Source organism: Salvelinus fontinalis, chromosome 28 (assembly GCF_029448725.1).
Source record: "Salvelinus fontinalis isolate EN_2023a chromosome 28, ASM2944872v1, whole genome shotgun sequence".
In the NCBI taxonomy this organism is placed as follows: Eukaryota; Metazoa; Chordata; class Actinopteri; order Salmoniformes; family Salmonidae; genus Salvelinus; species Salvelinus fontinalis.
This window is the reverse complement of record NC_074692.1, coordinates 5,922,093-5,937,403: the sequence shown is the minus strand read 5'-3', so window position 1 is coordinate 5,937,403 and position 15,311 is coordinate 5,922,093. Positions and strand designations below refer to the sequence as shown.

Sequence of the window (15,311 nt, the reverse complement as noted above, 5' to 3'; positions counted from 1 at the left end):
CAAAGGGGGGGTCAAAATCAAAAGCAACAGTCAGTATCTGGTGTGGCCACCAGCTGCATTAAGTACTGCAGTGCATCTCCTCCTCATGGACTGCACCAGATTTGCCAGTTCTTGCTGTGAGATGTTACCCCACTCTTCCACCAAGGCACCTGCAAGTTCCCGGACATTTCTGGGGGGAATGGCCCTTGCCCTCACCCTCCGATCCAATAGTTCCCAGATGTGCTCAATGGGATTGAGATCCGGGCTCTTCGCTGGCCATGGCAGAACACTGACATTCCTGTCTTGCAGGAAATCACACACAGAACGAGCAGTATGGCTGGTGGCATTGTTATCCTGGAGGGTCATGTCAGGATGAGCCTGCAGAAAGGGTATCACATGAAGGAGGAGGATGTTTTCCCTGTAACGCACAGTGTTGAGATTGCCTGCAATGACAACAAGCTCAGTCTGATGATGCTGTGACACACCGCCCCAGACCATGACAGACCCTCCACCTCCAAATCAACCCCGCTCCAGAGTACAGGCCTCGGTGTAATGCCCATTCCTTCGACGATAAGCGCAAATCCGACCATCAACCCTGGTGAGACAAAACCGTGACTCGTCAGTGAAGAGCACTTTTTGCCAGTCCTGTCTGGTCCAGCGATGGTGGGTTTGTGCCCATAGGCAACATTGTTGCTGGTGATGTCTGGTGAGGACCTGCCTTACAACAGGCCTACAAGCCCTCAGTCCAGCCTCTCTCAGCCTATTGCCGACAGTCTGAGCACTGATGAGGGATTGTGCATTCCTGGTGTAACTCGGGAAATTGTTGTTGCCATTGTGTTGAGATGTACCGATCCTGTGCAGGTGTTGTTACACGTGGTCTGCCACTGCGAGGACGATCAGCGGTCCGTCCTGTCTCCATGTAGCGTTGTCTTAGGCGTCTCACAGTACGGACATTGCAATTTATTGCCCTGGCCACATCTGCAGTCCTTATGCCTCCTTCCAGCATGCCTAAGACACGTTCACGCAGATGAGCAGGGACCCTGGGCATCTTTCTTTTGGTGTTTTTCAGAGTCAGTAGAAAGGCCTCTTTAGAGTCCAAAGTTTTCAGAACTGTGACCTTAATTGCCTACCGTCTGTAAGCTGTTAGTGTCTTAACTTCTCTAGGATAGGGGGCAGCATTTTCACGTTTGCATGAAAAGCATACCCAAATTCAACTGCCAGCTACTCATCCCCAGAAGATAAGATATGCATATTAATTGTAGATTTGGTTAGAAAACACTCTGAAGTTTCTAAAACTGTTTGAATCATGTCTGAGTATAACATAACTTATTTAGCAGGCGAAACCCCGAGGACAAAACCATTCCGATTTTTTTCTTTTTGAGGTCACTCTTTTCAATGGGTTTTCATTGGGAATCCAGATTTCTAATTGAGCTTCTTGCAGTTCCTACCGCTTCCACTGGATGTCAACAGTCTTTAGAAATTGGTTGAGGTTTTTTCCTTTGTGTAATGAAGAAGTACGGCCATCCAGAACGAGGGTAATTTGAAGTGTACTGTTAGATAGAGGCGCGTGACCAGAAAGCTAGCTACAGTTTGTTTTAATCCTGTATTGAACACAGATCATCCCGTCTTCAATTTTATCGATTATTTACGTAAGAAAATACCTAAAGTTGTATTACAAAAGTAGTTAGAAATGTTTTGGCAAAGTTTACAGGTAACTTTTGAGATATTTTGTAGCCAAGTTGCACAAGTTGGAACCGGTGTTTTTCTGGATCAAACGCGCCAAATAAATGAACATTTTGGATATATATCGACGGAATTAATCGAACAAAAGGACCATTTGTGATGTTTATGGGACATATTGGAGTGCCAACAGAAGCTCGTCAAAGGTAAGGCATGAATTATATTTTTATTTCTGCCTTTTGTGTCGCGCCTGCGGGGTTGAAATATGCTTCTCTGTCTTTGTTTACTATGGTGCTATCCTCAGATAATAGCATAATTTGCTTTCGCCGAAAAGCCTATTTGAAATCTGACATGTTGGCTGGATTCACAACAAGTGTAGCTTTAATTTTTCATGAAAGTTTGATTTTTAAAGTAATTTATTTGAATTTGGCGCTCTGCATTTTTACTGGCTTTTGGCCAAGCGTCCCACATATCCCAGAGAAGTTAATGAACATGCAACTGTGGAACAGTCGTTAATTATGGTTTATTGAACAAGCAAGATCTGTGAAGTTATTTGAATTTTTACGAATTATCTTTGAAAGACAGGGTCGTTTCTTTTTTTTCTGAGTTTATAAGTCAAAAAATGTACACAGCAACTGCTGATTGCCCCTTTAAAGCTGCAATATGTAACATTTTGGGCGATCTGACCAAATTCATATAGAATGTCACTCTGAAAACAAGTCTAAGGAGCGGTAGATCGGTTCTATGTGCGCCATTTCTATGCTTCCTGTTCTTAAGGTTAGTTTTTGCTGTTTTGTACACCAGCTTCAGAGAGCTGAACATACAATATTTTGGGTTATTGAAAATATATTTCACAGCGGTTTAGATGGTACAATGATTATTTTGTTTTGTTTGTTTGTTTTGTCACATATACTGAACTTAGGCCTACTATTAGAATTTTACCACACAGGAAATGGCAGAGCTCTTTCTGCATATTGCACCTTTAACAAAGCAAAAAACAAACAACATTTCAGTAGCCTAAACGCAGACCCAGTAGCATGACACAATCTAGAAGGCGTATTCAGAAAGCACTGAAGTGCTACACAGAAAGTCAAATACAAAGGAAAACACTAATAACTGACTGCATCTACATCCAAAAAGAAGTTCAACAACATTCGGAGTTCCACATGCATTGGTAACGAAGGGAAAGTACTGGTGAAATGAGACAAACTCCCATAAGAAGTGAAACTTCAGAGTGGATTTGGGTGGGTGTTGGTGAGCAAGTCAGATGTAGACAGGGGAAAAGACAGCAGAGGTATACAGCCTTAGCCGACTGATCAATAGCCGGAAAACTGCTATTGATCCACTGCTTTTATCCTCCCTTTGGCAAAGACAGCAACACACTGTAAAGGGAGACAGTATTGTGCCCTTTTGATTCATTTAGCAGACATTAACTGTTGATCAAGATCGGGTTGTCACGGAACTAAAGAGGCAACAGTTCATTGAATGTGAGTTCAAAGGCTGTTTAACAATAGCACTAGCTAGCTACAATTCTTCAGTATTTTCACAGATGACGACAACGGTTCTTGATAATATTAACAATGATACTTTCTGGAATGGCATAAGCTACATTAAACAAAACTTCATATTAGTGATCGTTCACTGCAGCACTGTAATTGCACTCATAGCCATATGCACTAAAATGTCTCAAATGAAAGCATTCTATATTGACACTGCGTTACAAAATTCTAAAATGGATTTAAAAAATAAAAAATACCCTTAACCTGCACACACCTTCAGCCAAATCCAGATAGCTGATGTTCTGAAAGAGCTGCAAAATCTGGACCCCTACAAATTAGCCGGGCTAGACAATCTGGACCCTCTCTTTCTAAAATTATCTGCCGTAATTGTTGCAACCCCTATTACTAGCCTGTTCAACCTCTTTCGTATCGTCTGAGATCCACAAAGATTGGAAAGCTGCCGCGGTCATCCCCCTCTTCAAAGGGGGAGACATTCTAGACCCAAACTGCTACAGACCTATATCTATCCTACCCTGCTTTTCTAAGGTCTTCAAAAGCCAAGTTAACAAACAGATCACCGACCATTTCGAATCCCAACGTACCTTCTCCACTATGCAATCTGGTTTCTGAGCTGGTCATGGGTGCACCTCAGCCACGCTCAAGGTCCTAAACGATATCATAACCGCCATCGATAAAAGACAGTACTGTGCAACCGTCTTCATCGACCTGGCCAAGGCTTTCGACTCTGCCAATCACTACATTCTTATCGGCAGACTCAACAGCCTTTGTTTCTCAAATGACTGCCTTGCCTGGTTCACCAACTACTTCTCTGATAGAGTTCAGTGTGTCAAATCGGAGGGCCTGTTGTCCGGACCTCTGGCAGTTTCTATGGGGGTGCCACAGGGTTCAATTATCGGGCCGACTCTCTTCTCTGTATACATCAATGATGTCCCTCTTGCTGCTGGTGATTCTCTGATCCACCTCTACACAGACGACACCATTCTGTATACTTCTTGCCCTTCTTTGGACACTGTGCTAAATAACCTCCAGACGAGCTTCAATGCCATACAACTCTCCTTCCGTGGCCTCCAACTGCTCTTAAATGCAAGTAAAACTAAATGCATGCTCTTCAACCGATCGCTGCACGTACCTGCCCGCCCATCCAGCATCACTACTCTGGACGGTTCTGACTTAGAATATGTGGACAACTACAAATACCTAGGTGTCTGGTTAGACTGTACACTCCCCTTCCAGACCCACATTAAGCATCTCCAATCCAAAATGAAATCTAGAATTGGCTTTCTATTTCGCAACAAAGCACCTTTCACTCATGCTGCCAAACATACCCTCATAAAACTGACTATCCTAACGATCCTCGACTTTGGCGATGTCATTTACAAAACAGCCTCTAACACTCTACTCAACAAATTGGATGCAGTCTATCACAGTGCCATCCGTTTTGTCACCAAAGCCCCATATAATACCCACCACTGACCTGTACGCTCTCGTTGGCTGGCCCTCACTTCATACTCGTCGCCAAACCCCACTAGCTCCAGGTCATCTACAAGTCTTTGCTAGGTAAAGCCCCGCCTGCTCATCTGTAAATAGCCCATCCAACTACCTCATCCCCATACTGTATTTATTTATTTTGCTCCTTTGCACCCCAGTATCTCTACTTGCACATTCATTTTCTGCACATCTATCACTCCAGTGTTTAATTGCTATATCGCAATTACCTCGCCACTATGGCCTATTTATTGCCTTACCTCCCTTATCTTACCTCATTTGCACACACTGTGTATAGGTTTTTCTATTGTGCATTCGGCTGAGCGTACCACCCTCTGTAGTGCCTTGCGGTCGGCGGCGGCGGAGTTGCCGTACCAGGCTGCTCTCAATGGTGCTCCTGTAGAACACTGTGAGGGCCCTCTAAGAAAATAGTACTATGACTAAGGGGCATACATTTTAAAGTAACAAATCTGAGTCTCAGCATCACTCCGTTATCATGGAATTTCCAATATCCTATAAGGTGACCTTACAAACAATGGAAGGCGTGGTGTCACAGCTTGATACATACAGTAAAGGCAGAAAAGGCATACAGTATGTTACCATATACCGCGCATCTGCAATTTATTTCAAATCAATCTTTACCTTACCTGTTATTTAAGACTTCCAGCATACGCTTTAAAAACTGAATCATTTCCATCAGAGCATTGTATTTAGAGAGTTGCGACAATGGGGTGGTCAGAGATGCTGCACTGGGGGCATATTGTTCACGTAACTAATGCAGGCTGTCATTGTAGGATTTTAGCTGATACACTGGAAGCGTATCCCGGAGGAAACAGAAGCTAAACTTTATCATGTGTTTACCATGCGTCAATTTGGATCAAACAAATAATGTTAACGATGGGAGTGGCTTCACATTGAAATTGTCCACAAGATCCCAATCTTTGACACATGAAACTGCATTGCAGAAAATCCACTATGCCCTAGAATTGAATTCTGTCCGTATCGTATTTTTTCCCTTGTAGCCCAGTAGAAAAGTTTGGCCTACCTTGTTAGACCACTTGTATGCCTGAAGGAGCTGACTGTACAGCGGGGTCTTGTCCTGAACTGGGTCCAGACTCAACAGGCCACTGTTGTGAAGGGGATGACTCTCTGAAGGTCTGCCAACCAGGGTACTGAGGCGTTCCAATTCACTACATGAGTACATAGAATAGCAGCTGTTAGAATAGGCTTGTATTTCCCTTCAACACAAGCATGGGCAATTCTGATTGGGGTGGGGGCCACAAAAAATCTGAACTCATTGTGGAGGGGGCCGCAGTGGATCGCAGGTCTGGGTACCCACATCCATACCCACACATGCAGTCAGAGCCTAGCATTTTGCTAATTTCCCGCTATTCTACACATTTTGCCATTAGGTATAGAGAAGTGTTTGCAGTTTTTAATATATGTGATTGAGAGCAACTACCCTGTTCGGTATTTCGACCATGATTACTACAAATTTAGATATCCGGACGTTAGACTTACTAACCAATCTCAGAAATGTGGGCTAATTGAGTGTGTGCGCGCGAGGGGGGGGGGGGGGGGGGGGGCTGCCATCCCTGCTTTAAAACATCTGATTTGTTTCTTATTTTGTATTTATCCTTGAACCAGAAAGGTCACATTGCAGATTTCTCTCTTTTACAAGTGAGCTCTGGCCAAGAAAGCAGCATATAGTAAACACAACATAAAACATAACAATGAATGGAAGTTAGCAGCGCAAAGCCCATAACAGAGCTTAAAAGAGCAGGTTTAAAAACACATGTGCAATTTGTGGTCAGCAGGCCTATAATCTGTCATTTAACATCAAATTGGATTAAAATAATCTAGTTTCCAAGATGTATTCCAAGACGATGGGGCAGCTGCCCTGAAATGGCCTTATAGTACATGTATGTCTATAAGGATGGCCAACCTGCTAACTGATATAAGGTACAGTGATGTTTAAGAGGTCTTGTGTTTGTTACAAATCTAACTACAGCATGGTAGTGTTTCTAGTGTGTGCAGGTAAAACCATGGGGCATTCATGTAAAGAATATCATCATAGTCCAGCAAAGGCTGCAACAATTGTCTTTTCTAGCTTGAAATAAAACATTTCCTAAAGAAAAAGCCCAGATTAAGTTGAAGCTTTTTAATGAGCTGTTGAATGTGGGGTTTAAAATACCGAGCTTCATCAAGGTGAAATCCCAAGTACTTGTATACCACCTCTATTGGCTCGTTTGAGTGAGTATCTGAGGCAGAGTAGGGGGTTGCTTTGAGCGGAAAAAGGGTTGTTGGACAACAAAAGCTTCCTACAATTTGAGAAATGCCTTAACTAGTGCGAGATCAGTCCTATAGATAGTGTATATGCAGATGACACTGAGTATACAAAACATTAGGAACATCTGCTCTTTCCATGACAGACTGACCAGATGAAAGCTATGATCCCTTATTGATGTCACTTGTTAAATCCACTTCAAATCAGTGTAGATGAAGTGAAGGAGACAGGTTAAAGAAGGATTTTTAAGTCTTTAGAAAATTAAGACATGAACTGTGTATATGTGCCATTCAGAGGGTGAATGAGCAAGACAAAAGTTAAGTGCCTTTGAACGGGGTATGGTTGGTGCCAGGCACACCAGTTTGAGTGTGTCAAGAACTGAAACACTCCTGTGTTTTTCACGCCAACAGTTTCCCGTGTGTATCAAGAATGGTCCACCATGCAAAAGGCATCCAGGCAACTTGACACAACTGTGGGAAGCATTAGCGTCAACATGGGCCAGCATCCCTGTGGAACGCTTTTGACATTTGTAGATTTCCTACCCCGACGAATTGAGGCTGTTCTGATGGCAAAATGGATTGCAACTCAATATTAGGAAGGTGTTCCTAATGCTTTGTACATTCAGTGTAGATCTACCTTCTCATCAGCTATTTTTTCACACCAGTCATAAATAATGAACAATAATGGCCCAAGAATGGAACCCTGCGGCACTCAAGTATTTAAAGAAAGCTTGTCAGAAGTCATGCCATTAACCTGTACACATTGTGATCTAACACCAAGAAAATCATTAAACCAACAAAAAGATTTACTTGAAAGGCCTATGTTTGACAAGCTCTGCATCAATATCTCAGTCTACGGTGTCAAACGCCTTAGACAAATCAATGAACAAAGCAACACAATGCTGTTTAGAATCAAGTGCTTCCAGTATTAGTAACTTTCATGGTCGCCGTAGTAGTGCTATGCTTCTTTCTAAATCCAGACTGAAACTTGTTCAGGACATTATTGTTGTATAAAAACTCCTTCAGCTACTCACTAACAAGTCAGGGCTCCGGACTGCAACCATTTAGTCACAATTTGTGACCCTTCGACTTGTCTGTGCGAGTAAAGAAAAACGTAATTGGTCGCATCAGTGAATTGCAATTAATTGCAATTCATCTGATCACTCTTCATAACATTCTGGAGTATATGCAAATTGCCACCATACAAACTGAGGCAGCAGACTTTGTGAAAATTAATATTTCTGTCATTCTCAAAACTTTTGCCCATGACTGTACAGCTGATTCTCAAGATCTTGCACACTAATGAGATGCTATTGAGCCTACACTACTACACTGAGCCAAGGACTACATGCTTTCTGGTAAGTTTTGATTACAATATTGGGTGGGGTGAATATATTTTATATGACATACATTACTTTTTGTTAACTAGTAAATAGCCTATAGTAAGTAGCCTACAGCAAAGTGTGTTTAAATAATTTCTAACAATTTCTGCTAGTTAGTTTTTGCTACTATGTGGGTTTTACCTTGCTTGAACCTGCTAACTCAGGAGAGTTAATTCACCTGTTTCCATACGTTTCATTTTAAAACATTTATCTTACAAATGAGTTGTTTGATCTAACTGCTTAACTATTTATCTGTACATGAGATTGTATTTGGGTTTTGTTCACAATTTTTTTTCTAATCTTTACTGGAAAATGACAAGGGCACTATCTGGATGTGTGATGACATTTCACTGCAGCTAATGTAGAAGGAAAAGCTATGTACATTTGCAAATACTGTGCCAAATCACATGTGAAGAATGCAAACAAGATGCAGAATCATCTGGCCAAGTGCATAAAGTTCCCTCAGAACAAGCAACCTCTGACAAAAATCCCTCTACTCCTATTCGAGGTGAAAATTATGAATCAGACACCTTATCGATAGCAACAGCTCATGGTCCTCCTGGAATCAGAAGTTTTGACTGAATAGAGGAACATAGTCAGAGAAATGCTGATGAATGTTTTGCTCAAGCTGTGTATGCAACTGGTTCACCTCTGATGCATACAGACAATGTGTATTGAACTGAAGGCAGTCATCATTTATCTTGGACCACAGAAGGTATTTGCACTGGTGACAGACAATGCTGCAAACATGAAGGCTGCTTGGTCTAAAGTGGAGGAGTCCTACCCTCACATCACACCCATTGGCTGTGCTGCTCATGCATTGAATCTGCTCCTCAAGGACATCATGACACTGAAAACAATGGATACACTCTACAAGAGAGCCAAGGAAATGGTTAGGTATGTGAAGGGTTGTAGCAGCAATCTACCTGAGAAGAATAAGAGCACCACATTGAAGCTGCCCAGCAACACCCATTGGGGTGGTGTTGTCATCATGTTTGAAAGTCTCCTAGAGGGAAAAGAGTTTCTCCAAGAAATGGCCATATCACAGTCTGCCGATATAGACAGCCCCATCAAGAGGATCCTCCTGGATGATGTATTTTGGGAGAGAGTGGTAAGCAGCCTGAAACTCCTGAAACCTATAGCAGTAGCCATTGCACGGATTGCGGGAGACAGTGCCATCCTGTCTGATGTTCAGACTCTGCTTGCAGATGTAAGAGAAGAAATCCGTACTGCCCTGCCCACTTCACTGTTGCTCCAAGCAGAGGAAACTGCAGTTCTGAAATACATCAAAAAGCGTGAAGACTTCTGCCTGAAGCCCATACACGCCGCAGCGTACATGTTGGACCCCAAATATGCTGGCAAGAGCATCCTGTCTGGTGCAGAGATCAACAAGGCCTATGGTGTCATCACGACCATGTCTTGCCACCTTGGCCTGGATGAGGGCAAAGTTCTTGGCAGTCCGGCGAAATACACTTCCAAGCAAAGGCTTTGGGATGGAGATGCAATATGGCAGTCGTAGCAACATATCTCATCAGCCACCTGGTGGAAGGGACTTAGTGGATCTGAGGCTCTTTCCCCTGTTGCCTCCATCATCCTCCAAATCCCACCAACATCAGACGCCTCAGAGCGCAACTAGTCCTTGTTTGGGAAACCACACAACAAGCTGACCAATACAAGGGTTGAAAAATTGGTGGCCATCCGGGCAAATTTGAGGCTTTTGAGCCTGACAACAAGCCAACCTCAACAAGGTTGGAAAGTAACGGTAAAGATGAGACCTCAGAGTCTGATGTTCAAGAGGTGGACATTGAGGAGGTCCAGGGAGAAGACATGGGAGCCTGAGAGGAAAACAACTAAAGCTTTAGTTTCTAGACTCATTTTACAGATGTTGAAAACGTTTTTTGGAGATGCGATGGATCATTGGGGATCAATCAATATTCCCTTTCTTTTGTTGTCCAGTGAAATCATCCCATGTGAAGAGTCAACTCATTTAATTAAAGTTAAATTCTTAACTATGGAAGGCTTTAATCATCTGCAATTATGTCTACTCATTAAAGGTAAAAGTTTTATGTTTCTGTCCCCATATGATATGGTAAATATAGCCAATGCAAAAAAAACATCTACATGTAAATAGTATTAATATTACATTTGCATATATTTCTGTTAATTCCCATATATTCCTGTTAATTCCCACCTCCAAAATGTGGAACCCTACACCTGTTTAAGGATCATGCTCTTTAATCAGCTTCTTGATACAGTGCCTTGCAAAAGTATTTATCCCCCTTGGCGTTTTTCATATTTTATTGCATTAAAACCTGTAATTTAAATGGATATTTATTTGAATTTCATGTAATGGAAACACACAAAATAGTCCAAATTGGTGAAGTGAAATTTAAAAAATAAAATGTAAACAAAAATTACAAAAACAATTGAGGTGGTGCATGCATACGTATTCACCCCCTTTGCTATGAAGCCCCTAAATACGATCTGGTGCAACCAATTACCTTCAGAAGTCACATAATTAGATAAATAACATCCACCTGTGTGCAATCTAAGTGTCACATGATCTCAGTATATATACAGCTGTTTTGAAAGGCCCCAAAGTCTGCAACCACTAAGCTAGTGGCACCATGAAGACCAAGGAGCTCTCAAAACAGGTCAGCGACAAAGTTGTGGAGAAGTACAGATAAGGGTTGGGTAATAAAACAATATCAACATTTGAACATCCCACAGAGTACCATTGAATCCATTTTTTTTTTTATTGAAAGAATATGGCACCAAAACAAACCTGCCAAGAGAGGGCCACCCACCAAAACTCATGGACCAGACAAGAAGGGCATTTAATCAGACGCAACAAAGAGACCAAAGATAACCCTGAAGGAGCTGCAAAACTCCACAGTGGAGATTGGAGTATCTGTCCATAGAACCAATTTAAGCCGTACACGCCACAGAGCTGGGCTTTACGGAAGACTGGCCAGGAAAAAGCCATTGCTTAAAGAAAAGAATAAGCAAACTGTTTGCCAAAAGGCATGTGGGAGACTCCCCAGACATATTGTCAGATGAGACTAAAATTGAGCTTTTTGGACATCAAGGAAAACTATCTGATACACACCCAACACCTCATCACCCTGAGAACACCATCCACACAGTGACGCATGGTGGTGGCAGCATCATGCTGTGGGGATGTTTTTCCATCGGCAGGGACTGGGAAACTGGTAAGGGATGATGGCACTAAATACAGGGAAATTCTTGAGGGAAACCTGTTTCAGTCTTCCAGAGATTTGAGACTGAAACAGAGGTTTAACTTCCAGCAGGACAATGACCCGACGCAAACTGCTAAAGCAACACTCGAGGTTTAAGGGGAAACATTTAAATGCCTAGTCAAAGACCAGACCTCAATCCAATTGAGAATCTGTGGTATGACTTAAAGATTGCTGTACATCAGCGGAACCAATCAAACTTGAAGGAGCTGGAGCAGTTTTGCCTTGATGAATGGGCAAAAATCCCAGTGGCTAGATGTGCCGAGCTTATAGAGACATACCCCAAGAGACTTGCAGCTGTAATTGCTGCAAAATGTGGCTCTACAAAGTATTGACATTGGAGGGTGAATAGTTATGCACGCTCAAGTTCTGTTTTTTGTCCTCTCTTGTTTGTTCCACAAAAAATATTTTGCATTTTCAAAGTTGTAAGCATGTTGTAACTCAAATGATACAACCCCCCAAAAAATCTGTTTTAATTCCAGGTTGTAAGGAAACAAAATAGGAAAAATGCCAAGGGGGTGAATACTTAAGCAAGCTGTATGCCACACCTGTCCGGTGGATGGATTATCTTGAGAAATGCAAAATAACAGGGATGTAAACAAATTTGGATGCACAATGAGGGAAATAAGATTTGTGCATATGGAACATTTCTGGGATACTTTATTTCAGCTCATGAAACATGGGACCAACATGTACATGTTGCGTTTATATTTTTGTTCAGTGTAGAAAAAAAACTTTTGCAGCATTGAGGCACATTAGACCATTCCTGCTGGGAGTTTAACTTTGCTTTCACGTCAAAGTAATGTGAACTTAGCTAGCTACACGTTTCACAATGTGTAGGCCTAGACTTTAAAATGCATTCGAAATAGGTGCCTACAAGAATGTCAGTACTTTTTTTTAGCTAGCTAGCTAACGTTAGTTGCTATGATAAATTTCCCTTGCGCGCGCACACTATTTAGCAATGGTCTGTAAAACTAGGCTAACGTTGCGCACACACACCATTTACACTTCAGCCAAGTCATGGATACTAGCTAGTTGGAAATTAACTCTTTGGGCGTGAGGATTGAACGTTATCCAACTATCTAGCACGCTAACTTGTGTGTTACAGCAAAGATTTACCTAGTTAACATTAGCACTTAACGTTACAGCTACTCACTTCAAGTCACGATTCACAGACTGCAGGTTATCTTGAAACTCGGTAATAAAAACCTTTTCGCGTCCTTCGAGGGTTTCTTTGTTTTTCATCCCATCTTTCAGAGAGTCAAAAACCCTTGTTACACTTGAACGAAGTGCTTGAATAGCACTTATTGCTTGAGAAAATGCTTCTAAATTCACACCAACGTTCATTGCGTCCGCCATTTTCTTCGCACGCTGAGATGAACGTCGCATAAACACCGTCATCGAGATGCAGTGCGTAGCAAGGGAAATGTAGTTCACACTTTCCGTACCTGCTGTCTTCTCATTTGCTAACTGCCAGTATACATTTTCCCATTCAACTACTTCTTAAAATCATTTTTAACTATCCTTTATATTGCTGTCTACAAAAGTTGTGCAGTGTTTGTCTGTGACAATAATTTGGCCTCAGATGACCTGTAGAAATGTGTAGGCTGTTTACACCCATTGGTCTGTGGCCACGCATCAGGACCATGGACAGCTCAATTTAGTGTTCTTCCATGGGAAGCCTCCTTAGGCTTTGATGCTGTTACTTCAATTACACCCAAAAGTTGCAAATTAAGGGTTTTGGCTGCTTTTTTAAAATGTGTTTTTACTTTCCAGCTGAATTGGGTATTAAGTAGGCTAATGCAATTGTCAACAATGTACATGTAAATAGCATAAGTTATAGTTTGCTAAAAATATATAGCCAATTTTATAGGCAATATATGTTTTGCTCAGAACTTGGGTGGCCAAATAAAATCAACCACGGGCCAAATTTGGCACACGGCTCCCTGTTGGGGATTGGTTGATTTTATTTGGCCACCCAAGTGATCTGAGATATATATCCTATAAATTGGCTATATTTTTTATATGTATAATTTTCACTGTAAAATCACCAGGAAATCAGCTCAAATGGATTTTAACTTAGGATATCCGTTCCCAATTATTCCCACGCATCAATAGAGGCATATGCGATCGTATCCCAATGTAATCCAGGTTTGAAATGATTCTGTTTTTGTCAAATACTATATCTATTTGGTGGTGTTGCAGTCAATTTGCAGTGTACAAATTTATTTATACCTATGTTCTGGCCGCTGACCATCCGCTCAAGAGAGAACGTTACAAAATTGAGGACGCCTGCACTGTTGAAAATGCATACGCTATGCTTTTAAGAGCCATATAGGAACTTCAAGTTGTTTAACTGTTAAACAGTTTTGTGTTAGCCTATTGCTTAGCGAAAACTAGAGCTCCTTATGTCTGCCTTGAGTGATTTTTGAGCTGCTCCTTTAAGCAGGACGGGTAGCCTGATCGGCTCATGGGGTGGTTATATTTCTGACCGGTAAAAGTTGCGTACCTGCTTCACACACACACACGTAGTTTGCAAATCAGATACTGATAGCTAAATAAGGAAACGAAAAGAGAGCTGGAGAACAATGGCAGGAGGGAATTTATGAAATAAGCGAGTTTGTTTATGCATAGGGGAAAGTGAGGTCGAGAGAGAGAGAGAGAGAGAGCGAGCTTTTTCCTTCTGCCCTTGAGCGCCTAGGACACAACCGAAATCGCAAAAAGTAACGGAACATTAATTGAGGCAGTACCACTTCTGAAAAAGTATTGAAATATAATATATTTCGAACAAGAAGTCAACTATTGTGCGTACGGGATGTATAGGATACCATCCTAACGCACTGCTTTCCTCAAAAGTATAAAAACAGAAGGGAAACAAACAGAAGGGGAGAGCATCTCATCTAATCCTCTTACAGAAGAGAATACGGTAACGTTAAGCTTTATTTCAACGACGAACCAATGCTGAGGCTTTAGAATGCTGAGAACACTTTTGCAAAGGATCCACCCATGACAGAATGATCATATTTTCCCGGACCAATTTGGTAAGTGTTCGAGTTCCTCCGTGAACATAGAGGATAGTAACTGTTGTAACCGTGTTGTATAGGACTAATGCTTATAATCTTGCAACCAGTGACTTGCCACGGTTATTTCTTATCAACCATTATAGTCTACATTTGAAATCAGCATTAGGCTACACACTTCAGAGAATTTCAGAGGTTTGGAAAGAGCATCAACGTCGAGAACATCAGTTGTCCACATTATAGGACAAGTCCAAACATGATCCAAGTTGATCAAATTACTTATTTTTATTTGCCAATTGTAGACTACAGCCTAGGTCTGTCACCATCTGCCTGTGAGAAGTTATCGACAGTTATGTTACCTCTAATGGCAATAGTTGGCAAAGCCAAGAGCGCAACAGACATCCGTCTGTGGGGACTAGGGTATATCTTTTTTTACTTGCAGTTTTGTTTGGAAATTCATTAATTAGGGTAGTCTTGTGAATATAGAATTGGTTGTGAAAACAAACGTGAAAGGTTACAATATTATTTTTAAGCTACGGTATAGCCTACCGATATTAATTAACAGATGTCAAATGGGTTCAAGTTCCTCTAATGAAAGATATGTTTAACCTAATTGCTAGTTGTAGAAACGAAATAAAATAGTCTGTATAGTAGCAGTAGCCTATTAGATATAGTTTTAAATTGCCTTTTTTGTCTGGAAAT

General features: G+C 41.6%; 2 protein-coding genes across 2 annotated transcripts in view; one reads left to right on the top strand and one right to left on the bottom strand.

The window, feature by feature from the left end:
- The window catches only part of LOC129825989 (mediator of RNA polymerase II transcription subunit 27-like), an 85,454-nt gene extending 72,479 nt beyond the window's left edge, over nt 1-12,975 (bottom strand). Inside the window, exons 1-2 of the mRNA XM_055886210.1 lie at nt 12,746-12,975; nt 5,710-5,854 (exon numbers count right to left, since the gene is read on the bottom strand). Coding sequence (XP_055742185.1) covers nt 5,710-5,854; nt 12,746-12,948 — 348 coding nt within the window. The 5' untranslated portion in view covers nt 12,949-12,975. The remainder of the gene's footprint in view (nt 1-5,709; nt 5,855-12,745) is intronic.
- An 857-nt stretch (nt 12,976-13,832) lies between these two features.
- The window catches only part of LOC129825988 (netrin-G2-like), a 52,462-nt gene continuing 50,983 nt past the window's right edge, over nt 13,833-15,311 (top strand). The window contains exon 1 of the mRNA XM_055886209.1: nt 13,833-14,630. The gene's annotated coding sequence lies outside the window, so the exon portion shown is untranslated. The remainder of the gene's footprint in view (nt 14,631-15,311) is intronic.